This window comes from Fusarium keratoplasticum, chromosome 3 (assembly GCF_025433545.1).
Source record: "Fusarium keratoplasticum isolate Fu6.1 chromosome 3, whole genome shotgun sequence".
Lineage (NCBI taxonomy): Eukaryota > Fungi > Ascomycota > Sordariomycetes > Hypocreales > Nectriaceae > Fusarium > Fusarium keratoplasticum.
The window spans coordinates 5292463-5315534 of NC_070531.1; the positions used below are offsets into that span (position 1 = coordinate 5292463).

The 23072-nt window shown below is 50.3% G+C and overlaps 10 protein-coding genes across 10 annotated transcripts; 6 read left to right on the forward strand and 4 right to left on the reverse strand.

Annotated features, from left to right (window-relative positions):
• Positions 1 to 243: 243 nt before the first annotated feature.
• Positions 244 to 2255, forward strand: NCS57_00493800 (COesterase domain-containing protein; the record flags this gene model as incomplete). Its single annotated transcript, XM_053054883.1, has 3 exons — positions 244 to 754; positions 802 to 957; positions 1003 to 2255. The coding sequence occupies 3 exons, from the start codon at positions 244 to 246 to the stop codon at positions 2253 to 2255; spliced, it is 1920 nt and encodes a 639-aa protein (XP_052917043.1).
• An 869-nt stretch (positions 2256 to 3124) lies between these two features.
• Positions 3125 to 4063, forward strand: NCS57_00493900 (uncharacterized protein; the record flags this gene model as incomplete). The annotated part of the gene is made up of 1 exon (XM_053054884.1): positions 3125 to 4063. One exon carries the CDS (start codon positions 3125 to 3127, stop codon positions 4061 to 4063), a length of 939 nt encoding a protein of 312 aa, XP_052917044.1.
• A 2287-nt stretch (positions 4064 to 6350) lies between these two features.
• Positions 6351 to 6707, reverse strand: NCS57_00494000 (uncharacterized protein; the record flags this gene model as incomplete). Its single annotated transcript, XM_053054885.1, has 2 exons — positions 6351 to 6471; positions 6523 to 6707. 2 exons carry the CDS (start codon positions 6705 to 6707, stop codon positions 6351 to 6353), a joined length of 306 nt encoding a protein of 101 aa, XP_052917045.1.
• A 565-nt stretch (positions 6708 to 7272) lies between these two features.
• On the reverse strand, positions 7273 to 8815 carry NCS57_00494100 (uncharacterized protein; the record flags this gene model as incomplete). Its single annotated transcript, XM_053054886.1, has 2 exons — positions 7273 to 8729; positions 8779 to 8815. 2 exons carry the CDS (start codon positions 8813 to 8815, stop codon positions 7273 to 7275), a joined length of 1494 nt encoding a protein of 497 aa, XP_052917046.1.
• Positions 8816 to 9222: 407 nt separating this feature from the next.
• NCS57_00494200 (uncharacterized protein) lies at positions 9223 to 11106 on the forward strand (the record flags this gene model as incomplete). Its single annotated transcript, XM_053054887.1, has 3 exons — positions 9223 to 9368; positions 9739 to 10933; positions 10993 to 11106. The coding sequence occupies 3 exons, from the start codon at positions 9223 to 9225 to the stop codon at positions 11104 to 11106; spliced, it is 1455 nt and encodes a 484-aa protein (XP_052917047.1).
• A 364-nt stretch (positions 11107 to 11470) lies between these two features.
• On the reverse strand, positions 11471 to 12508 carry NCS57_00494300 (uncharacterized protein; the record flags this gene model as incomplete). Its single annotated transcript, XM_053054888.1, has 1 exon — positions 11471 to 12508. The coding sequence occupies one exon, from the start codon at positions 12506 to 12508 to the stop codon at positions 11471 to 11473; it is 1038 nt and encodes a 345-aa protein (XP_052917048.1).
• Positions 12509 to 13324: 816 nt separating this feature from the next.
• NCS57_00494400 (uncharacterized protein) lies at positions 13325 to 14827 on the forward strand (the record flags this gene model as incomplete). The annotated part of the gene is made up of 9 exons (XM_053054889.1): positions 13325 to 13456; positions 13508 to 13644; positions 13694 to 13735; positions 13789 to 13855; positions 13911 to 13938; positions 14002 to 14014; positions 14060 to 14149; positions 14201 to 14543; positions 14594 to 14827. The coding sequence occupies 9 exons, from the start codon at positions 13325 to 13327 to the stop codon at positions 14825 to 14827; spliced, it is 1086 nt and encodes a 361-aa protein (XP_052917049.1).
• A 163-nt stretch (positions 14828 to 14990) lies between these two features.
• NCS57_00494500 (NACHT domain-containing protein) lies at positions 14991 to 17256 on the reverse strand (the record flags this gene model as incomplete). The annotated part of the gene is made up of 4 exons (XM_053054890.1): positions 14991 to 15302; positions 15353 to 15551; positions 15631 to 16373; positions 16459 to 17256. The coding sequence occupies 4 exons, from the start codon at positions 17254 to 17256 to the stop codon at positions 14991 to 14993; spliced, it is 2052 nt and encodes a 683-aa protein (XP_052917050.1).
• Positions 17257 to 19098: 1842 nt separating this feature from the next.
• NCS57_00494600 (HET domain-containing protein) lies at positions 19099 to 21136 on the forward strand (the record flags this gene model as incomplete). Its single annotated transcript, XM_053054891.1, has 2 exons — positions 19099 to 19507; positions 19557 to 21136. 2 exons carry the CDS (start codon positions 19099 to 19101, stop codon positions 21134 to 21136), a joined length of 1989 nt encoding a protein of 662 aa, XP_052917051.1.
• A 742-nt stretch (positions 21137 to 21878) lies between these two features.
• NCS57_00494700 (uncharacterized protein) lies at positions 21879 to 23051 on the forward strand (the record flags this gene model as incomplete). Its single annotated transcript, XM_053054892.1, has 7 exons — positions 21879 to 21949; positions 22001 to 22013; positions 22083 to 22143; positions 22194 to 22331; positions 22381 to 22662; positions 22716 to 22833; positions 22889 to 23051. The coding sequence occupies exons 1-7, from the start codon at positions 21909 to 21911 to the stop codon at positions 23049 to 23051; spliced, it is 816 nt and encodes a 271-aa protein (XP_052917052.1). The 5' UTR covers positions 21879 to 21908.
• Positions 23052 to 23072: the final 21 nt, after the last annotated feature.

The following is a 23072-nucleotide window of genomic DNA, read 5'->3' on the forward strand; positions in this document are numbered from 1 at the left end:
TAAAGGCCGCTCAAATCCAAACAACCCAAAAGGCCCGCCTTACGGTGGTCGATCATGTCTCACCACCCCGCAGGATGCATCAGATTACTAAACAAGATTTATCTCTCAAAAGACCGAGGTACCGCCATCACTTTTTTCTTTATCTTCACATCTGCCTAAAGCTAGAGTGTCACTCGCGACCAAAGACCCAGGATCTTTGCTGGACAAAGATCGATCACGACTACATTTCCCCTCATTGACGTCATGGCCTTCTACGGGTTACGCCTCGGCCTTCTGTCGTGGTTTGTCGCCTGCTCCGTCGCTGTAGACCCGATTGTGGTTGACGGGGAACAGAGGGTCACATTTCAAGGATCCGAACGCAATGGCGTCGAAGTGTTTCTCAATATTCGCTATGGGGAAGACACCGGGGGGGAAAATCGGTTCAAGCCGCCTCGCCGCTTTTTCCCAGAGGCTGGAAGTACCATTCTGACGCAAGAATATGGACCAGCTTGTCCACAGCAACTCGGAGCACCGAATATACCCATCGCCCTCAGCAATGTCACAAATATCTCGGAAGATTGCCTGAATCTCAACGTTGCGCGGCCCATAGGAACATGCGAACTTGACACACTGCCTGTCATGGTTTATATCCACGGCGGCAGCTTTTGGACGGGCCAAAACCAGGAGGCGACGATTCAACCAGACAGCATGGTCCTCGAATCTGTCTACAATGGGATGCCCATTATTCACGTTGCCATGAACTATCGCCTGGGTGGTAAGTGGCTGATCCCCAAGAGATGATTTGTCCCTAACATGAGGCAGTCTTTGGCTTTGCACAGTCGAAAGCGCTCATGGAAGAAGGCTCAACGAATGCCGGCCTTCGGGACCAGAGACTCGCCATTGAGTGGGTTCGCAACAAAATCGTCTATTTTGGGGGGAATCCCAATAACATTACCATATTTGGGCAGTCATCTGGAGGTAAGTAATGCTCTGAAGTAATGAATATCGACTCACAACGACCAGGCCTTGCAGTTGGCATGCAAACACTGGCATATGGTGGCACCAAGCCTGCTCCCTTCAACCAAGGTATCTGCCAGAGCCAAGCGCTCGAGCCGGGCATTACTGGTAACTTTACCATCAACGCGATGGAGGCTGTGGTCGACCATGTTGGGTGCAATCTTGCTGATTTACACACGAATCAGACCGTCGAATGCCTGAGGGACTTGGACATGGAGACTCTCTTGAACGCCTCCTTGGCAACCTACGAGAGCGACATCGCACACAACATCGGTGACATCTGGCTTCCAGTCGTTGACGGCGACTTCTTACCTGCTCCCCCCTCGCAGCTCTTGGCTGAGGGCAGATTTTCCAACGTGACAACCATGATCGGTTGGTGTGAAGATGATGTGACTTTCTTTACAGACACGGCCATCAAGACACCCGAAGATACCCGCAAGTTCATATCGTCATACGTTCCCGATGTCACTGAGTCCAACATCGACAAACTCCTTCTTCTCTACCCATCCTTCGAATTTTTGGACAACGAAGAGCAAGGGTTATCAGCTGAGTTTTACCGTTCAGCACGCATCTTTCGAGATATCCTCATGGTTTGTCAACCAGTCTGGTACGGCGAACGTCTTGCTTCCAAGAGAAACGAGGTGTTCCTCTACGACTGGAACCAGACGATACTGGAGCCTATCATAGCCGAGGTCACGGGAAAGACGGGATTTGGCACGATACACACGTCTGAGTTTGCATACATCTTTGGAAACCTGTCTCACTACAACGTCAGCGGCTATCCTTTCCATCCAACATCATCAGACTACTCCCTCAGACAACGTGGAACGAGATCATGGTCAACATTTGCCTCCACTGGGAAACCAGGCGCACCCGGACGCAAGACCTTTCAAGGCTTCAACGTCTCATATCCAATTGCGCCCATACCGTACGAGGTCGATCCTGACGATGAAGAATACGTCATTCTCTCCACGGGAGGCAAAGGCGCACGACGAGTTCTGCTCCCAAAGTTCCTTGAACAGCAGTCCAGAGAGAATGAGACGCATGTATACGAGGGGTTAAAAAGCGCATGGCGGAAAAAGGTCAACGATACAAACCCTGCTGACAAGGAGATGTACGTGTTTGTCATTGGTGGCCCTAATGAAGGGCTTTCGGACTTTGGGGGAGACAAGGCGCATCTGGCTGTGAAGAGTCAGTGGTTGAGGAAGAGGTGTGCTTTTATCAACTCGCCTGAGATGATAGCGCAGCTCAAGTACTAGTCTTTTCGTTTCCACAACATGCTAGTCCATGGAGGGCCACTGTTTCCGTCTTAAGGTATTTTCTTGTGTCTATCTAGCTTATATACAACTCTTACAATTTTGTTGAAAATTAACAAAGATGCATTTAAGATGGCTAGTCAGCCCTCTGAGCTTCCCACGACCACAGTTCGGCATGGTGTGACATCATGATGCAAGTCAAAACTTAGAATCAACGTCGCTCGAGACCCCTTGAAGCCACCGTGCAGTAGACCCTATGGTAAAAAATTTCGGCGGATTAGCCTTTTGGATTTCTTCTCATCATCATAAATAAATATTTAGGTCATCCTTTCCTTTTCCCAAACTCAAAGACTACGTCCAGAAAACCCTTTCTTATAATAGACACACAGCCTATGATGTCGACTCAAAACCAGAACCAGCCAGCTTGGCTGTATATTTTGCCTGCGGAGCTTTTCGACATGATAGTTAAGCTACTAATCCCGCTGTCGAAAGTCTGCCTCGCTCTCTCTTCCAAGCCCCTCTTCACCAAGCTATACCCCTCCGCTCGAATCCCAACTCTCGAAAACCAAGAGTTGGCAATATTATTCTCGCTTTTGGAAAAGGATAACCCTCGCCTCGTCTTGTGCGGTGAGCACAACAAACTTCGCCCTTTCGACCCGACTATCAGTCAACGGGCGCAGGGCCGCCCACATTGCGCCAATCTCGCTCATGCCAAGTGGTGGTACTCAGGAACTCCTTGCGCTGCGTCTTCAGACACCTCCTTTCTTCTTCCAATCAACACGGGTGATTGGGTAAATGCTTCGGTCAATCTTGCGTCCTGGATGCCGGGCATCGTATGGCCAAACATAACCTTTTCCGAGCTTCGTTCCGTCATGAATCGCCACTTGTACGGCGAGAAGCACGGTCTGCCGCTTGATCATTTGGCCTACGATTACGAATTTGGGAGGTTCATCGACCTGGATCGCCCATACGATCAGAGTCACTTTCCTCTTGAACGTCACTCGGAGGGTCAACAGGTTCTTACACCTGAAGAAGAGTGGATTTTCGAAGATGGAACTGCTGCTTGGGAGTACCTCACCCACCCTGACTGCAATTTCGCTCCCACGGCACATGCGATATACACTCACCGCCCCGACTCCTGGTTAGTTTCTCAGATCTGGCACTTCAAACACATCTCAGAGGCCAGGATCATCGACAACGAGCTGTACTTGCGTCGCCGCCATGTCATCAAAGGTCCCCCGGTCTCGGTTGCCTCGTTCAAGTATCTTCTGGAAAGCGTTGATCTGCCGCTCTGCCGCCATATTCGGCCGAGCGGATATTATAGGCTCGATAGCAGGTATTACTACCACGTGGATATGGGGCTCCCGGAGATTAGGAACTTGGAACTCGGTCATGACGTCCAAGTCTCTCGATCCTGTCGAGTGTGCTACACTGACTATATCCTCGTGATAGAGAATCCCAACACCTCAACGGGATGGACACTGGACTTTATCACCTTCCACCGGTTTGGCTACTGCAGGAGCCTAAGCGAACCAATTTGGCAGTGCGCCACCAGAAGTGCTTCGTACTTGCCGGTGAGGGGCGGCGAGAACCTCAGAGGTCGGAGGCGTTTTCACAAAGACAATACCATACATGGGAGTGGACGAGGTATGATCTATGCCCGGTTTCATCGGGCTTTAACTGGAGGGGATGTCTCCTGGTGGCATGATGGCCGGTATTGGGATTGGGTTCAAGATGACATTGTTTCTCGGCTTCTTCACAGTGGCGATGCCTATAAATTTCCATCTCCATGGCTGGACCTCTTTGATTAATCTGAAGCCGAGGCTATGATATTTCAAAATAATTAGAACACTATCCTATTAGCTTAGACGATTACATGGTAATCTCAAGATTGTGACCGTCAGCAGAGGTAGTGCAAGGGTACCCGGGAAGAGAGAAAAGAGCACTATAAGTTTCCATTTTAAACGATGCTAATGGGAGAGCGGTGAGAAAAGAAGCGTCAGTGAGCAGTAAGACAGGTAATTATCTGGATGTCGTGATCACCGTCAAAAAGAACACGTGGTGGCTCTGCTCCAGCCACAGCAGGCTCTTGAGTGTGGAATATGATACACCGCTATGCCGACGGATAAAGTGAACGATACCTTTTGATGGGTATCGAGGCAAGTTGGGCCATAGGTGCTGCTTCACATTGAGCCACAACTAAGCCGCTCTCGACTGCAACACTTTAACAAATCCACCCACTTCCACCGAACGTTTCAATGCGTAAACTCACATTATCCATCGCCTGTAATTGTCCTAATTGCAACCCGTCTGGGCTTCTCCTGACATTGGCACACTCATGGTCGCCTACCTCTCCATCTCGACCATGTCATACGGGTAAGGTGGAGACGGGTTTGACAGCCTCTGATCCCACAACTCTTGCCATATCCACTAATCCATGTTGATTCTTGGTCCTCAGCGACCTCGCCGTGGCTTAGTTTCCATTGATGCATAACCCGACCCAATTTCCGATCCTCATCCTCTGGTATAAGTGTATAGATGGGGAAGGTATAGCTGGAGAAGTACCCACTAAGTCCTTCGTCTGGAGGCAGTTGTAAGATCTCTTGGTGACTGGACTCGATGAACCTGGGTTGTGGCCCACGCAAGCGCATCCTCCAAGGCTCGTCAAATGTGGACCAGACAACCAGTTTCCAGATGGGGTCAAATGGGCTTCGATAGTTCCCGAGTCGATGATAAGTTGCCAGTTTGCAATTCCAGCCCACCAGCTCGTCTCCCCAGATAGATACCGAGTAATCCGTAAAGCAATCAATACATGACCATGATCGCCTTATGGTAGAGTTCTTGCACCCAAGAAGACACGTGAACTCAGCGGGTGGTCGGTACATGCTCCTATACGGACAAGCATTGGCAGGTCGATGGAAACCTGCGTGGCGACATATCGGAAGCTCAAGACTCCTGAGAAGCTTTGAGAAATCGCGCCGTTCAACGTGCGGACCATCGATACTGTGAAAACGAGCGATATAGAGCTCATTATTAATGATCTTTGCTTCAGAGGTGTGTTTGAACGTCCAGGGACTTGTAGAGGTATCTGGTTTGTGTGGCGTGTGAGAGCCCCAAACTGTCTTTCGGCGTTCTCTTGTAAGATATGGACGGCCTTGGGGGTGCCGATCCAGAGGGAAATCAGAACCTAAGGCCTCTTTCAAATTTATCAACCTTTGAAACTCGTACCTGTACTCAAGGGAGCTCAGTGGCAAACCATACGGCTCGCCGTAAAGATGCCGATCCATGACGAGACGCGCCTCGGCAAAGTTGATAACAGGCCAGTTGATCTCGGGCATCCATGCTGAAGGGTGGACAGGCATTTCGCTCTCAAAAGCCCACCAATCTGCCCCCTCGAGGAGAGGCGGGCGGTTGTGTCCTCCCCGCAACGCCACTTGACCATAGTAGGTTGTGCGCAGCTCAAGTGGCCTCGGCCTGACTCGAGGGTCCAAAGAAGACGGCAGTCAAAGCAGACGCCCAGGGCAGGATTGTCCCTCTCGAGAAGCAGGAGCAATTCATCCCTCTCCGAGAGCTCGGACTGTGTTGGAAGAGGGAAGATAGCTCGGCCAGGGTAGTATCCAAGTATCGGCACTCTACAAGTTGGGTAAAGGCCAGTAAAAAGAGGTTTTGCTGTAAGAGCGAGGGCGACGCACGAGTAGGAGGGGAGCTGCTCTAGGATCATCCACATGATCTCCCACGGTTGAGAGAACAATTTGCTGCAAGGTATTTCTCTTGAGGTATACCGTGCCATGGTGGAGGGTGGTGGCGGAGTATTGGCGACCAGGAAAAGATGGATCGCCGAAGCATCTGGGGGAGGCAAGTTATTTATGCGCAGAATCAGATCCGTCCCATCTTTCTTTTTCAATGACGCACCCGTCATACACATGATCAAAGAACACAGGGAGAGACACACAGCAGCATCAAAACCCAATGCTGTAAAATGCCGTACCGATCCATCCCATTTAATTCAAACTTGTTGAGTCACGAATCTAGTTTGAAAAGACACAGCTTTCGGGCCACACACGAAATACTGTGTCCATAAAGCCTAGCCTAAGGGCATCAAACATCGCTGTTGTCTTCGTTGCGCAGGCGCCCCTGTCCAAGGCTTCCATCAACATCAACTCCAGCTCTTCTTTGTGCCTTGATCTCTTCCCTAGCTTCAGTTTGCTCGGCCTTTTTTCTAACCTCACATGTCAGCTCGCGTTTTCACGTCACGGCGCAGTGACCCAACCTTTCAAGGTCCGAGGTATAGTCCTCGATCTGGATGTCATCCTTCCGCGGTTTGTCTCTACCACATGACTTTTTCACAGCATCGGCAATCTTTCCCTCCGAAAGTGTAGCTAGCTGTTCGGCTTCGACGTTGTCGTTTTGGTTCAAGACTTTGCCTTGACTCCGCGTGGATTGTTGACTCGTCATTGTTGCTATTGCGGTACAGGACGTTTGCAAAGCGACTTGGTATTTCGCGATGAAAGACGAAACCGTGCTAACTGATGCTGATTCTATTTTATAGATACGCATTGGCCATTTGAGCTGATGTGGTCTAGTGTAACGATGGAATCTATGATGCGCTGATGACGTAGCTGGATATTCGGCATCAATCGATCCTCGCCCTTTTAGCTTATTCCGTTCTGTTTAAATCTTGAATCCAGTAATGTCCATTCATCTACCGACTCTGTCATGGCACCCGGACCAAGAAGAAAATGGCATATTGTAGGTTAGCAATGAGGCCTTTGCTGGGACATAGAGATACAACTTAGAGTAAAATAAATAAAAAAAAAATATAAAATAAATAAACTATACTCTAGTCTATATATATTCTTAGAATTATATTCATAAGCCTTTTATTATATGGTTTAATGATTTGAAGAGGCAGAGTACTTGCGAAGTGTGCCATTTTTTTCTTAAACCACTAGCATGGCTATCCTACGCTCCCATCCCAACCCTTGGTTACCCTCTTAGGAACGCACCTGTGACTCCCAGCTTACATGATAGCCTCCATCCTCTCCAGCGCTCCCTCTAAAATGTCATAAACCATGTCCTCTGGAATTATTCCGTCCTCATACGACGCATTAATAACTGTATCTCCCCCTTCCACGCCGGCAACGCTGATGCTGATGTTATAGCTAATGGTCCCATTCACCGTAGAAGCCGAAAAGTTCATACCATCAATCTTCCATGGACCTTCTTCTTCCCCGCTCGTCGAAAAACTCCCAAGATTAGAGATCTGGAAGGAATTGTTGAGATGAAGGCCCACAGCCGGGAGAGTCGACTTCAGTAGCCCCTCCAAGTCATCTGAAACACCATTTGATGCTTTAAACACCGTGAGGAGCTGTGGTTGAGCTCCCTGGAATGGCTTTTGCAAGGATTCTCGATATTCTCGAACGAGATCCCAAGCCCCTTCCACGTCCACATGCGTCTTGCCTGGCTTCAACGGCCTCGGACCAAATATGCGGCGGTATTTGCTCAACCATGTGACCTTCCTAATGCCAGCGGCACATTGAAGGAGCTTCCCAGAAGAATCAGTGTTTTCTGGATAGAGGGATCGCACATCAAGCGCGCAATTGCTGATCCCAATCTTGGCTTCAGGGTAGTGGTCGATGGCAAGGGTGCAACAAATCATAGCGAGGAGGAGTGGCGTGAAGCTCGCTTTCTGCTGTCGACAGGCGGCAATAATCTGGCGCGTCTTGGCAGCGGGGATACAAACGCTGGCGATGCGCGTCTTGGTCCGTTGGTGAGGCTCAGCCTCGATCAGGAAGGAATTGGCGTACGGTTTTGCCTTTGGCAGGTCGCTGAAGAAAAGTCTGCTGCCAAAGAAGAGACGAACCAACAGGAACATGAGAAATATGTGAGCCATGCGGAGGGCAGATAGACTGCTGACCCAAAATTGTTCCGTCTCTTTACTCAACCTCACTCGCTCGGGGTCGATCTTGACGATACGGTCAACTGGTTTCTGGTCTTGATCAAAAGAGTTGATCGCCTCAAGGAACTTGCGGTGGAAGAAGTGACCGAAACGACCGTCGCAAACGATGTGATGAAAGACAAATACCACCTCCTGTCGTCCAAGGACAACGATCTTCCACCACGGGTTTCGAGGGTTGAGAGTCTCGTCGGTCCAAAGCCACTCATTGTGAAGCCTTTCAAGGATTTCTGGTCCAGAAGCGGGCTCGTGATCATCGAGAAACTCGACACAGGTCTCCAAGTCAATTTCATGCAGTGCCGCGAGAAGAAGTAGATGCTTCTTCCCATTGTTGGATGCTTTTGGAACTCCGATTAGGGAAAGCTCTGGGTATGCCTCAATGACGGAACGAAGAGCAAAGTAGACAGATTCCTTAGAGAGACGACCGTTCGGGGTAGTTTTTGGAGCATAGTGTGCCGAAAGTAGAACATTGGACTGGGCACCTATCCGGTGTTGGATATAGAACATGCGGTCCAGACAATCTTGAAGTAATTAGCAGTTGGTACGTTAGATGGTTTCTCTTGTTCTCACTTGTCGGCCGGACCAGGGTGTAGTATGACGATTCCATACTAGTCGAGTTATCGTTAACACAGATCGACTGAGCTTTCTGGAACCTGTTTACAAAGCGAAGAAGTAAAAGAAATTTGATGATAACTTCTAGAGGAGCACAAAAATGAAATAACTTCTCCATCAAAGCTAAAAAGACATCCTTTGGCTTTATAATCGTCGTTCGCCCGTTGCAACCTTATACCACTCGCTTAGACACGATCCTCCACTTGACGATAACTGGAATAGCGCTTATCTCAACCTCCACTGGTTCTAACTGGAACAGGTAATTCGGACTTCTCATCGTCTAATTGGCCGAATTCTGGGTGGAACGGCAAATTCCGAGTTCGTAAGCCCAACAACCCAACCTCACTCCTTGTCTGACACGGGTCGAATCAACAACCGGCAGAACAGAGCACCTTGTCCTGCATGCTTTTTATCCTAGACAGCCGGTACTTCGGCCCTGTCTTCGGGTACGTCAACAAATCCCCTGGCTACCGGACCATCCGGGAAGAGAGTGGTCTTCTAAACGCTCAGCCACCATTTGGCCGCCTCGGAGGACTGCGAGACCAATGGTATGTGCCCATCCTATCTAGGATCTTTTCCGATGGAGTTTGAGCTCGTAACTGACCCAAATGGGCGACTTTAGACTAAGCTCCCTGGCACCAATTTGTTGGTCTTGGATCTCCCCAATCGGCCCAAGCCCACCAAAAAGAGAGGCCCAAACACTCGGACTGGATGCAAGGAGTGCAAGTATGTCGCCCCCTGTCTTATGCACGCTGACCTGTTAACGCCAACCGGCAGACGACGTCACATTAAATGTGACGAGGGCAAACCAGCTTGTAGAAGATGTGTAATCGCTGGCCTGACCTGCGACATTTCTTTTACCCAGGTTCCAACAAGAAACCGAGCCATTAGGCCCCGAGAAAGTAGTGACATATCCAGCGCCTCTTCTACCACGACAAATGAAAGCGCAGAATTATCCGACTATCGCATTCTAACCAAGCCCAACCACATATTGTCCATATTTGCGAACCAGCAACAGTGGAACTTCTTCTCCGCATTCGTCTTTACTAGCCAACAAACCGGAACTATTCCTATCAATACCTTGGCAGCTCTCACTCCACAGATTGCCCATGGCGATACTGTCATACGCGAGATTTGCATCGCAATCGGGGCCGCCGCGGGCGCATTCACGGACCCGAACTCTGATGCCGCGGCTGATGAAAAGCTGTCAAGGACCTCTCTCGTGCATTATAACCGCGCAGTCAGCACCATCACTGAAGCCAAAACTACGAGCGACACTCTTCTCACGGTTGCTGTGGCGTCAATCCTCTTCGTTACGTACGACATGTTGCGCGGTGACACATCGAGTGCGTTTGTTCATTTCAATCACGGCCGGAGAGTCGCCGACAGTTACTTCGACAGACGATGCAAAGAACGAGGCGTTACTTTAGACTCTCTGCCAATGTCTACACTTGAGGCGGCCCTCTATGAGATGGTGCAGCGACTCACCACTTACCCCTGGGCTCTCGAATTGGGCTTCACTAGTTCTAGGACGGATCACAAGGCTCACATGTACTGTGAGAGAAGCGACCATAGATATCGTCTGGAGGAGTTACCGGCCTGGTTTCGTGATCTACCACATGCGTTGACGTGGTGGGATGTGGTCCAGCATTATTTGTACCACCACGACCTTGCCAAACACCAAGGACATCAGACTCCTGATGAGAGGACGCCCTGGGAGCAATCTGTCGACATTCTCCAGCGATGGCACAACAGTTTTTCACCACTTCTTCAATACGCCCGACAAAACAAAACCCAGAACCTTTACACTTATATGAGTACTTGCATTCTAGAAGCTCTATATCTTGAAGCCCTGACAAATCTGCATCTAAAATTCCGCCCCGACTCGAATGTTTTCCCCGACAACCGATCAGTTTATCTCGAAATCGTCCGAGCGGCGCGGGAGATGCAGCAAAACTGGAACCAGGCACGAAGCATCGCGGTCTTGGACAACGCGGTCGCTCGGCCACTCATCTTTGTCATGTTTAAATGCCGCGATGCCTCCATACGGCAAGAGATCCAAGAGATGTTGTTGAAGTTTGATCCGAGTTCTCAACTTGCGTTGCCGCTGTTGGTAATGATGAATATGGAAGAAGGGAAGGAATTGCCACCGAAGCTGAGGAATGTTGAAAGGGCACTGGGTTGGCATCTCACGTCGTGTGGTTGCAACTCGGGGGCTTCTTCTCCCTAGCCCTCAGACTCAGAGGTCGCCGCGCCAAGGTCCAGACCACTGTGTTAGCATTGTGATATGATGTTATGATGTGTTGATAATGTGTTCTTTGTTATAGTTGAGGCCCGAAATGGGATAGCTGAGCCAGATGACCGCGTCAAGGTCCACGGTCGTTAGTTACTCGGAGCAGAGAATAGGCCTCTACATGTCTACATTTAGTACTATAAAAACGCCTATATGGAAAGTAATAAGATATGTCGCATAGAATAGGAAATACGCGAGAGTAACGGGGTTCTGTTAGGGTGGATTGACGGACTTAGGTCAGTTATGAGTGTCAAGGGCTGAGAAAGAAGTTACACTAAATAGGCATTCCGTAAAGACTGATAAAGTGACAAAATGTAGCATTTTCCCGTTCTTCCCTTATTGGAATCAGCGTGAATCCTAACGCAATACAAAGCCTGGAGACACTGGATCTTCGTCGTTGATAAAGAACCGCGTTTCCGCAACAAGATACGCCTCTCCCTTCACGCGCACAACGCAGGCAGGAAACCTCTCGACTGGACTCTGACCCTTGGACACTACCTCGGCCTCAAATGCTGTCCCAATGATAGAGTGATGCAAGAGCCGCGAGTTTTCTTCAAGTAGACCTTGAGAAAGGAGAATAGCCATCCTTCCGCAAGTTCCAGATCCACAGGGAGACCGGTCGACCTGCCCGTCGCCGTAGATGTTGACGCTCTTCTGGACGATCCACCCCGGGCCCTTGGTGTTTTCCTCTTGTTCGAAAAATATCATCGCATACAGCTCGTTGGCGCCGTATTTTGCCCTATCTCCAAGAGATGCCTTGATCTCTCGTTGAAGTCTGATGAATTCGTTTACATTGCTTGGCTGAACCTCGAGGCCCAGCTGAGCAGTGTCTACCGATGCTATCACAGCGCCAGCAAACGCCAGGTCAACGAGGACATCGGAATCGCGAGAAGGAATTGTCACGGATAACCCCTTTGCTATCTGATAGGTAGAGACGTTGACAAAGTTGGCATGTATGGACTTGCCATCCTTTCTCGTGACCGACGCCACCACGCGGCCTGACGGGACATCAATGACGACATCCACTACTCCATTCTCAGGGGCTTTAACAAGACCCTTGTGGACGGCCCAATAGCCTAAGGCGATAGTTCCATGACCACAGGCCGTCGCAAAGCCATCTTTATGCCAGAACAGGACACCGAAGGAACTCCCGGAGTCGTTCGGCGGGGTAATAAAGCCACCGTACATATCGGCGTGTCCTCGAGGTTCGTGGCTAAGGAATATGCGGAGCCGATCTAGCGGATGGTCTTTGGTCTTGACGATGTGGAGATAACGCTCCGAAACAGTCTGAACGTCGGGTAGTAAGCCTGATGGCAGGTGCTGGACGATGCGGAATGGTTCTCCAGCTGTATGCCAGTCCTCCGACTCAACCCAGTAAGAAGAATTGTCCGACATGATATTTGTGCAAGAAGGAAAGAAAGAAATGGTTTGAGATAAGGGCAGTTCTGAAAGGTGTTGATATCGGCAGAAACACTTGTAATGCGGGCCGAGAATTATGCTACGAGAGCGGAAGAGCGGATGAAGTCGTGAGAAACGATTAAAATTTATACAGTGTTTGATAAATGAAATAGGTAACAAAACCCGAGTTGTAGACCAATTGCTACTAGCTTGGGAGTGTTACTATCATTTGTAAGCGAGAACAGTTGCTGATTTATAATCGAGTTCTGACTCTGGATGTCCTTGGGCGATTACTCGGGGATGCTTTCCTGCTTTGCTCTGTATCTTCGATGATGTAAAGAATAGCACAGATTATTAGACGGCGAGGAGTATTCTTATACGTTGCTATTTATCCCCTCTCAAAGACATGCCCATCACAGCTACTAAACCCAGCAAGGGTTCCATTCGCTTCACAAGGCCGCTACAACGGACGGTAAGCCGGGGCCTGTTGATAGGTCGCAGCAAGCAGTTGACCCATCCAGATGCCTCCGAGACCAGGGACAACCAACAACAGGCACATTCAACCAATAGTCAACGGCCAGTCAAGCAACGATGATCTGCCAAGGGGGAATGACGGGATTGACCCCCGCGGGCCTGCATCGCGAACCTCGTAAATTGACTCAAATGGTAAAACCGCATGCGGGGTCGTCTTGTTCGGACCACGCCATTCAGGTTGTAGTGGGACTGGGCCGTACTTAAGGAGCAGTGTCCCGTTGTCTTTCCAGCAAGTCTTGGTTCCCACAGACGCTGGCTCCTCTGGTCTTTATTCACAACATGGGTGATCGTACGTCGCCTCCGCAGAAGAACCCTTCCCGGGGACAACCGACCTCGTTTCCGGGCCAAGCAGCTCCCGAGACGGCGGGTGGTAATCTACTCCCGGCAGAGCACTGGGCGGAATTAGAAGAAGTACGTTTCCCTACCAAAGTGCATTCCACAAGTTGGACACTAATAAAACAGGATCCCGATACGAGCGATCAAGACTCGACTTACAGCGACAACCAAACCTCCACCGCCAGTTTGACATCCTCCATTCTTGAATACAGGACAATACTCGGCAGGTCGTTTCATAGTGAACGTGGAAACGCTCAATATTGGTAAGTCAAGCCTCCTGTTGATGGTAAAACGAAAGCTGATGGGTGACAGGGGGTCTAATGACGAGGAACAGAATAATGCGATGGATATCAAGTGAGCATCAACACATGGAACGCACAACGGGACCAGGCTCAACCCATCGACAGTCATCACGTACAATACCTTCTACTAGATGGAAAGCTTCATCTGGCTCCTCTATCAAAGGACATTAACGTTTGTCACTCCTTCCTCTGTAAATGGAAACAGGCGGCCCTAACAGTATGTGTAGACAGTCATTGATATCGGCACGGGAACAGGTACGAGTCTTAATTTTATATCAGTAGATTTACACAGTTACTAACGGCTAGCCACTTGAACAGGCGTCTGGGCTCTGTAAGATTCCAGCTCCACCCATCACATTTGCTGACCGGGAACAAGTGATTTTGCTGACGAATACCCAAACGCAAGCGTCATCGGCACCGACGTCTCGCCAATCCAACCCAGCTGGATACCGCCGAATTTGCAATTGTAGGGCAACTCTCCATCTTCTACTTGACAGCCGACTAACATGTCCAACAGCCAGATTGATGACTGTACCCAGGACTGGACATTCAAGGAGAACTCGACCGACTTTGTGCATGTGCGCTGGCTAGTTGGTAGTATCCCAGACTGGACAGCGCTATTCAAGCAGGCCTACCGATGTCTCAAGCCCGGCGCCTATCTCGAGAGCCATGAGGCCTCGGCGAGGGTCCTAAGCGATGATGGGTCTGTCCATGACGACTCAGCGCTGGGACAATGGGGTGAGATTTTTATCGAAGGCGGTCGTAAGATCGGGAGACCTTTTACAGTTGTCGAGGACGATTTACAGAAGAAGGCAATGGAGGCCGCAGGCTTTATTGACGTCAAGGTTACGACATTCAAGGTAAACACTCCATTCTCCAGGAAGCCTCACCATAACTCACGCACATCGAGTGTCCCATCGGCGGATGGCCAAAGGACGAGAAACTCAACGAGGTGGGTAGGTACATGAAGCTGGCTCTTGGTCAGGACATTGAGGGCGCTGTCATCTTTATGGCCGACTTGCTGGGCTGGAAGAAGGAAGAGATTTTGTTATACGCTGCTCAGCTCAGACGTGAGCTCGCTTCGACCAAGTTTCATCCGTACTATCGGCAAAACATCGTTGTCGGTCGAAAGCCAGAGGAGTAGGAGAGTCAACCCGGCTTTACCAGATGGTATTTAGTCTCTACTGGTGTAGTCAGCATGCGTTTCTATGCTCCATCCTCCCGTAGACGGCGTTTCATCTTCACCATCATGCTCGTTGTGTTCGAATTACAAGGTGAGCAATGTAAAATGACATGATAAAGACTAACTAGCGTGACAAAAGCTGTCTGATATCGTTCAAAACGTCTCGTTCCGCAATGTCCAGGGGCGCTCCTCCATCAAGATCAAGAGATTGCTTCTCGTCCTTATACCCATGTTCCCACAGCAAATTGAGAACATCCTCATCCATTCCGTTGAAGCAATCCATCACTGTCCAACCATCATCGGTGCAAGAGTTCACATCGGCCCCATTTTCGATCAACAACCGCATGGTCGATGTATGGCCCTTCATAGCTGCCCACATAAGAGCTGTATGACCACCCTCGTCTCTCGCATTGATATTGGCGCCACGCTCCAAGAGCTCACGAACGCGAGCATCGCGGCCTTCGGACGCAACCCCGTAAGCGTCACATTATGTGTATCAATGTTGAGTCTGTGAGCAACTGCCTCAGCTTGGTATGTCTCATTGAGTTCCAGAAAGTGCAAGGCATTTGCACCAGACTCGGTCTCGGCAAGGGCATTGGCCCCATGGTCAAGAAGTAATTCAACGAAACGGATGTGCCTCCTCAATGCGGCGATGTGAAGCGGCAATATCCCTTCCGGGCCTTCGCTGATCGGTGTCCCAGCCTCGATCAACGCTTCACCCACTTCCACGTGCCCGTGGAAAGCAGCCATGTGGAGCAACAGACCAGCCTTCCTCGTCTTCAATCGATACGTCTGCCTTGTGTTTGAGTAGAATCTCGATGATGGCCTTGTTCCCTGACCTCGCGGCCCCGAATAGGGCGCTGCGTCCGTCGATATCTGTCGCGTTCACATCCGCGCCTCGCTCTAAAAGCAAGGAGACGGTTGAAACGTGTCCCTGTCCTACTGTGTGGTGCAGCGCCGACTTGCCACGCTTGTCCCTGGACTGGAGAATGGCAGGATCATGGTCAATAAGAATACGGACCACGGTGCCATATCCAGGCGGAGCAGACTCGTCCAGGGCGGCCCACCCTCCTTGGTCTCTCAGCAAGCTATTTGCACCAAGCTTGAGGAGAAGTATCACTGTAGCCGTGTGTCCGTCAGCGGCCGCCTCTATCAGAGGGTTCTGGCCTCGGTCTTCTGACCCTGTGTCATTGATAGCTGCACCTTGCTCAGCCAGGATCTTGACGACCTTTTCATGACCGTTGAACGCTGCGGTGTGCAAGGCTGTGTGATGTTCTCCGCCTTTTGCGTTGACATCCGCTTTCCAGTCGAGAAGCAGCTTCACACACTCCTCATGACCATAGCAGGCAGCACCTTGCAAGGCATAGCCATAATCTCCTGCAAGCTGATTGACTTCTGCCCCACTTTCAAGAAGCAGTTGCACTATGTCCTTGTATCCCTTGCAGGACGCAGCCTGCAGAGCCGTGCCATGTCGACCACCGATAGCGTTTGACATCCATTCCCTTTGCTAGCAATAGCCTGACAGAGTCAGTGAGGCCAGAGTGAGTCGCAGAATAGAGGCCGGAGGGCAGGGCGTTTATTCGCCTAGAAACGTCGGGCTTGTCAATCCACGGCGTGTCCGGGTCGAAGAACCTGATCTGGCCCTCGAGTTGAGCGCTAAGAAGTTCTACACAGAGACTATTCAAATCTGTTTGTAGCTTCCTCTCAGTAGTCGGAACGGGTAATCCAAATACCCTGAGTAGCTGGGCAAGAAACTCGATTATCAAGATGATCAATGGCACGGCCTCTGGATTGGAAGTCTCAAGAAGTGCCCTGGATGATGAAGAGTGTTCCTTACCGGCCGCAACGGTCGCTGCTTGTACATGATAGGACCAGAAGGGGGCGGCATAGGGAGCCAGGGAGTGGGTCTTGGGTGCCTTCTCAAGCTCTCCGTCAGATGAAGTGAACTGCTGGAGGTATACTATGCACGCCTCGGCAATGCTGCGGTGTGCGGATAGACTGTTGATGGTGAAGTAGGAAGCTGGCGATCCCACAATCTTGTTTGACAGAAGATAATCCCGCACGGATAGATGGGCGAGGCGCAGCTCCTGATGTTGCCCGGTTCTGTCCTTGACGGTCGATACCGAAACCAAGTTGCTATGCTTGTGAAAGAATTTTGCTGAGTTGACGAGTCGCTTTCGAGGGTCGTATTGGGGCCGGGGCTTCGTTGAGAAGTCAATGGCTAGCACTTCCGTGATCTCATCGAGATGCATTGGCCGGGCAGAGAAAGAAGGCCATCGCAGGATGTGGCGGAATCCTTCTCTTCTCTTTTCCTCGATAGCCAGTAGAGACCGCTCGTAGGTCTCTTCCAGAGTTGCCGGAAGTGATTCCAGTGCCTCATCAAGCTCCATAGCAGTGTGGCATTCCTCCAACGCTTGCAGTTGGCAGGCAACCTATCGAAAGCTGTCTACAATCAGCATACCAGTCCTATCATCAATGATGTCGTATTTCACTTGACTCACTTTCCCCGCGAGTTCTCAATGAGTGACTTGGCAATCATATCGCACTGATCTGGATCCCACTGGCTAAAAGCCCCATTCTCATCTCTGAGCGTCGAGAGGACTTGACTCTCAACGTCCCCGGCGATACCGTCTTGGATAGACATGGTGACGCCATGCCATGTTCTCTTCGGAATCTCCGTGTCCAGTTCGGCTCGACTGGTGGCCAGGACCATCGCATTATCTCCCTGGACTCTTCCTTCTCGTAGAACTGATTGATGGTGTCGTGCATCTTGTGATTTTGACGGCTGTGGATAGGGTCAGCAAGAGTTGCACGAAGGCTGCCGTAATATTTCAGTAGTCTCCATACATCAAAACAGTGCTTGCAACCTGTTGCAGCATCTCGTTGGTCCTCGAGATGTTGGACCGGAGCTTCTGTAGTGTCTCTTCCTTGAACGGATACAGCGCTTTCATGGTCTTGGACATGAACTTCCTTGTAGATCGTTTATCGTCCTTTCCAGAACCCACGAGCTTCTGCAGTTCCTTGTCCAACTCGGTTATTCTAGTGCCACGAACTCAGTTCAAGGTTCACGGGGAGAACATCTCAAAGCTGAGATAGAACCATCTTACCCATGTAGACATTGATGAGTCTAGTGGATGCTGACGATTCCAACTTCAATCTCATATCGCTGTCTTTCAGGGCATCTTCAAAGCTCTTTGGGAAGTCAATACCAAGTTTATCATGAGTGCTTGAACCAAATTTACCTGAAGTATCAGACTAAGATTGTTCACCTCTTCGCAAAGGAGCTTAACGCCATTTTCTGCGCTCTGGTAGGTATCGTAGCAGGCGGCCAGGCCCTTGCAAACTGATAGACCCAGCGAGACCAGACCTGCCACGCTCGCGGCCAGCCCGATAGCTTCAGCCATTGTTCAGATGGCAGAATGCGTGTGTTTGGCTCCGGACAGAAATACAAGTTGAAGATGAGTTGCCAGGCAAAAGAGCAAGTTCCCAATGCGGCTGAAGGAGCGGGGTGAGTAAGAAGTTGCGTGTCTAAAGACAACCTGCAGGTTGCAGGGGTTCAATCCAATCACGATCGCAATGTCTCTTGCGGCCTCACTAAAAGGCGTGTTCACCACGTATTCGCCCGGTAAAAGACAAGCCTGGCTACCCTAACGCAAATCTTCCCCCTTTGATCTACTTAGTTACATAGAACCTAAGAACATTACCCAGGGGCCGGAGCTGAGGGGAGCTAATGAATAGCTAAGCTATGGTCGAGCTATCGAGTGGGAAGACTATACAATCGGCGATTTAGTGCAGTTCAAGTTTCGCTTGAGTTTCGTACCATCATATCATCTTCTTGGTCCCTCTATCACAAAGCTCCTGTTCAATCCAAACACCACAACACATTGTGAGAGTGCCAGCCGACAGCAGTAGTGCCTTGGCATTTTGGGGCTGTGATCCTAAATCTGCCTTGCGTGACCCAGCTGCCTTTTCCGCCTCCAATCAGTAACCACGCCACGATACATAGCCCAGTGCGCAGAAAGCTGCCTCCAAGGCTTTACGCTGGCTTTATTTCCAGAGGCATGGCGCCAAAATGAGAACTCCAATTCGCTCAGTCGATAGTGGCCAACCTGTTCAGCGCCCATCCGAGCTTCTTGTGCATTTGGTTCACATCCTGATTTTGACACGAGGCAAAGTTTTGAGCAGATTCTTTGCTTCTCTTGTCTTTCTCAGACCACGAAACACTGGCCAGCATGACGCACTCATCTGATTCAATTCAAACCGTCGAATGGAGATGTCTCAAATGCCGGGCCATTCCCTGGGATTGCCAGCAGTGGGAGTTAAATCCCGCGACAGCGCTCCTAGAGCGGGATTTACAGCTACATCTTGACCACCACGACTCCTCCATGGCCCTGGAGGCCTCGGCTGCTGCTGGATGCGGTCTCTGTATCAACTTGAGAGCCCGCGTCCTCCACTGGCTATCAGACCGAGATGAACTACCCAGTGGCCAGTGCAGGCTATGGTTCCACAGGGGAGTCGACATTCACTTCCAGATCGGTGATGACTATCGTCATGAGGTCTTTGAAGCCTTGGTGAGATCTAAATCGGCCACTTGGCTTCCTGAGTGGGACGATACGCCCGGCCCTGCGCCCTCACCAAAATGTGAGAACTCACAAAAACAATTTCGTCGATTCCGGCTGATGCTATACAGCGTTTTTACCAGAAACAGCAGACGATGACCTGAAACTCCTTGTGCGAGACTCGATAAAGCCATGGTTCAACGACTGTTTCAACGGCAATCGACTTCACCGCAAGTGCAGGTACAAGTTCAAGATGGACAAAATCGGCGCCATGCCCAAACGTCTGATTGACGTAGGAGATGGCCAAGACCCCAAAGCGAAGCTCGTCATATCAGAAGCTGAATTTGGTCAAGCTCTTCCCCAGGATGAGCAGGTCAGGTACTTGATTCTCAGCTATTGCTGGGGCAGTGGCAATGATCCGGCAAAGACAACTCGAGCCAATCTGGCTAGTCGCCTCAAGCACATCGATGAAGCAGAGTTGCCAAAGACTATCCAAGATACGATCAAGGTCACCCGGCTTCTTGGATTTCGATATCTTTGGGTTGATGCACTCTGTATCATTCAGTCTCATGACGGTGACAACTACCAAGACGACTTCAAAGCCGAAGCGCCCAAGATGGGAGCCTATTACACCAACGCCGTGTGCCTCATCTCGGCGCTCGGTGCCCCGGATAGCAGCACGGGACTATTTGTTCCACGACCAGCACACCGGTATCCAACCTCCAGCTGCGTCATCGGCTTTGACACACGCACCAACGAGTATATCCATCTCCCGCCGCCACAGCGAACCTTGGCAGACGAATTCGACACATCGCCACTTCTCAAAAGAGGATGGTGTTTTCAGGAGCGTCTTTTGGCACGCCGAATCATTTACTGGTCCAGAAACGGCGTGTTCTGGAACTGTGTGGGCGACAATGCCACCAGATCCGAGTTTTCCACTCGATGTGACGAATTCGCAACTGATCCTCGAATCTCCAACTCGTGCGTGTTTCACGGTGTTCAAGCCCCTGGAACTGATTGGGGACTCCCGTGGGAGCCGTGGATGGATTACATCCATGAGTATAGTTCCAAAGCCTTCTCATTCGCCAAGGATCGTCTCGTCGCAGTTCACGGACTTGGAAGTCGGCTTGCGGCCATACATGGAGGCGAGTACTTTGGCGGCGTATTCAGCAGCCACATCTCCTGGGGGATCATGTGGGAAGCTGATCCGGAGAACGACGCCAGGAAGAAACTGGACTACTTCCCAAGCTGGTCGTGGGCATCTTGCCAATCTGATCTGGGCGTCATCATCACCGATACGACCAAACCCTGGGTTGAGTGTGCTACTTTCGGAGGGTTCCCAGCTGTGCAGGATCCTCTCGACTTTCAACAGCCTGAGAAGAGGATGCTCCGTCTCAATGCCCCGCTTCTAAAGTTCAAGCCTGGTCAGTATCAGCAAGGGGCGCACACCTCGTACGATTTCGAAGTTGCAGGGGTACAATTCAACGCCTACTACACTTACGATACATTGGACTTGGCACCAACTACTCAAGAAGATCTCTATATCCTCGTCATTCTCCTCGGGAGGGTTCAGAAGGGCATTCTGCTTCGCGCTAAAGGAAATATGTATGAACGTGTTGGTTATACTTCACTTTTCTACATGGGTGGACCAAAGGGTTTCAAGGAACTGAGCTTCTGGGATGGCTTTCGGGTTGATATAGAGATTGTGTGATCATCTATCGTTTTGCTCAAGGCAGTTTGCATCTCATTAAGCGATACGGCTCCACACTTGAAAGGGTCTTTTATGTACGCAATTAGCTCACTGACAGCGAATATTCGGAAATGATCGTTTGAACAATTATAGCACCCAGGGAGGCAAAGTTACTCTTTGTAGCACGTCTTAATGGCATCTGTAGGTTGGTCTTGTTGAGGTTACCCTAGAGAAGCCCTTTGAGTTTATGCAACCTTATCTACCCTTGCACAGAGTGCATAGCATTACTAATGCATCCCTAGCTCGGCTTCACGTGAATGTGCAAGGATGTGACTCGTCTAGACTCTTGGCACTTGTCTCAATTGGACAAAGCGTGGGAATAGTTTTCCGGGGGAGATAACGATGACCTTTATGAGAGGTCAACGATGGTAGACAACTTGACAACGGTATGTTGACTCGTCAAGATAACTCCATCTCTAAGAATTGTGTAATCCAGTAAAGGACACGTCGTAGACAAGACATGGCCAAAATACCGCAGACAAGCTAAGCTGTGCACCGGAACACTCGGCACTTTTTCTCGTAGCCTGAGATATGTGTCTAATTCTCTAGTCTCCCATTGGTCAATTCCTCCCGAGGTCTTGCAGGTTTTCTGCTGCAACCCACCGCCCAACGTCATAACTGTGTCGTGGGTGCCGGCTGGTCCGGGGGGCGCGTATAAAATGGTTTACGTAGCCCTTGGGGAAAAGTGGCAAAAACAACCTATCGCGACGGTTCATCGGGAGTTGAGACGGCTATGGCGACACCATTCTGGGGACCTCAGACTTCATATCTGAAGTAGGTATTTGTATCCACTGAGATTGTGGCTTTGCTAACTGGCGTCTACAGCTTCTGCGAGGAGGTACTTTCTTCAGGCATTACCCGGTTCATCATCAAGATAGAGCTCTAACGTGTCTTCTCACGCTCCCAGGATTATGTCGTGACGCGGTATATCGCTGAATTCGTAAACACCCTGAGCAGCCTCACCTTTGGTCCGTCGGTCCCATCCGAAATCCGTAGACAACTCGCTCACACCATGTAGTCGCCTACGGCATCTATGGCTTGTCCCGATCTTCAAATTCCCCTACGGTACCGCGATGGATCTCATACTGTGGTCTAATCGGCGTGGGCATATGCTCAGCTGGATACCATATGACCATGAAGTACCACACTCAAATGTGTAGGTTCACATTGCCAAGGTGTTCTTGACTCTTCTGACTCTCCGATAGCCGATGAGCTGTCGATGCACCTCCTCACGACGCCACTCATGTACCGTCTCCTGACCTTTAAGGCAAGCCCACAGAAGACCAAGTGGATAGGAATAATCCTTGGCTCCCTTTTCACCATCGTCATGGTCACTCACATGGTCATGGATGAATTCCTATTACATGCCACGACATTCGGCTTGGGAGTCTACATCATTGCATCTCGCAACCTGAAATTGATTCCTCAGCAAGTACCAGACCCAGAAGTCAGGAGGGCAGTTCGGAACGTTGCCCTGCTTGGAGGCGGTAAACTACCCTGTCTCGTAAGAACCCCGCGAACACAACTGACGCCAGTATAGGATTCTTCCTCCTTGGATACATTGTTTGGTTGATAGATGATTGGGCGTGTCATCACCTGATCGACGCGAGACACTCAGTCGGCATACCCGTTGCGTTTCTCCTCGAGCTACACGGATGGTAGGTTCCGCTCGTATTCTCTCGTGCTCTTTCATTCGTCGTTAACAGCAAACAGGTGGCACGTTCTCACAGCTATTGGAGGCTACATTGGCGTTGCGATAGTTGATCTGATAACTTCAGGCGAGGTAACAGAGGATCCTATAGATAGCTTTGCATGGCCTATTCCTTTCGCAGCCAGGCTTGTCACCGGGCCGACAAAGTCTGCAAAGAAAGCCTAAGATGCAAAAGGGCTGTAAAGT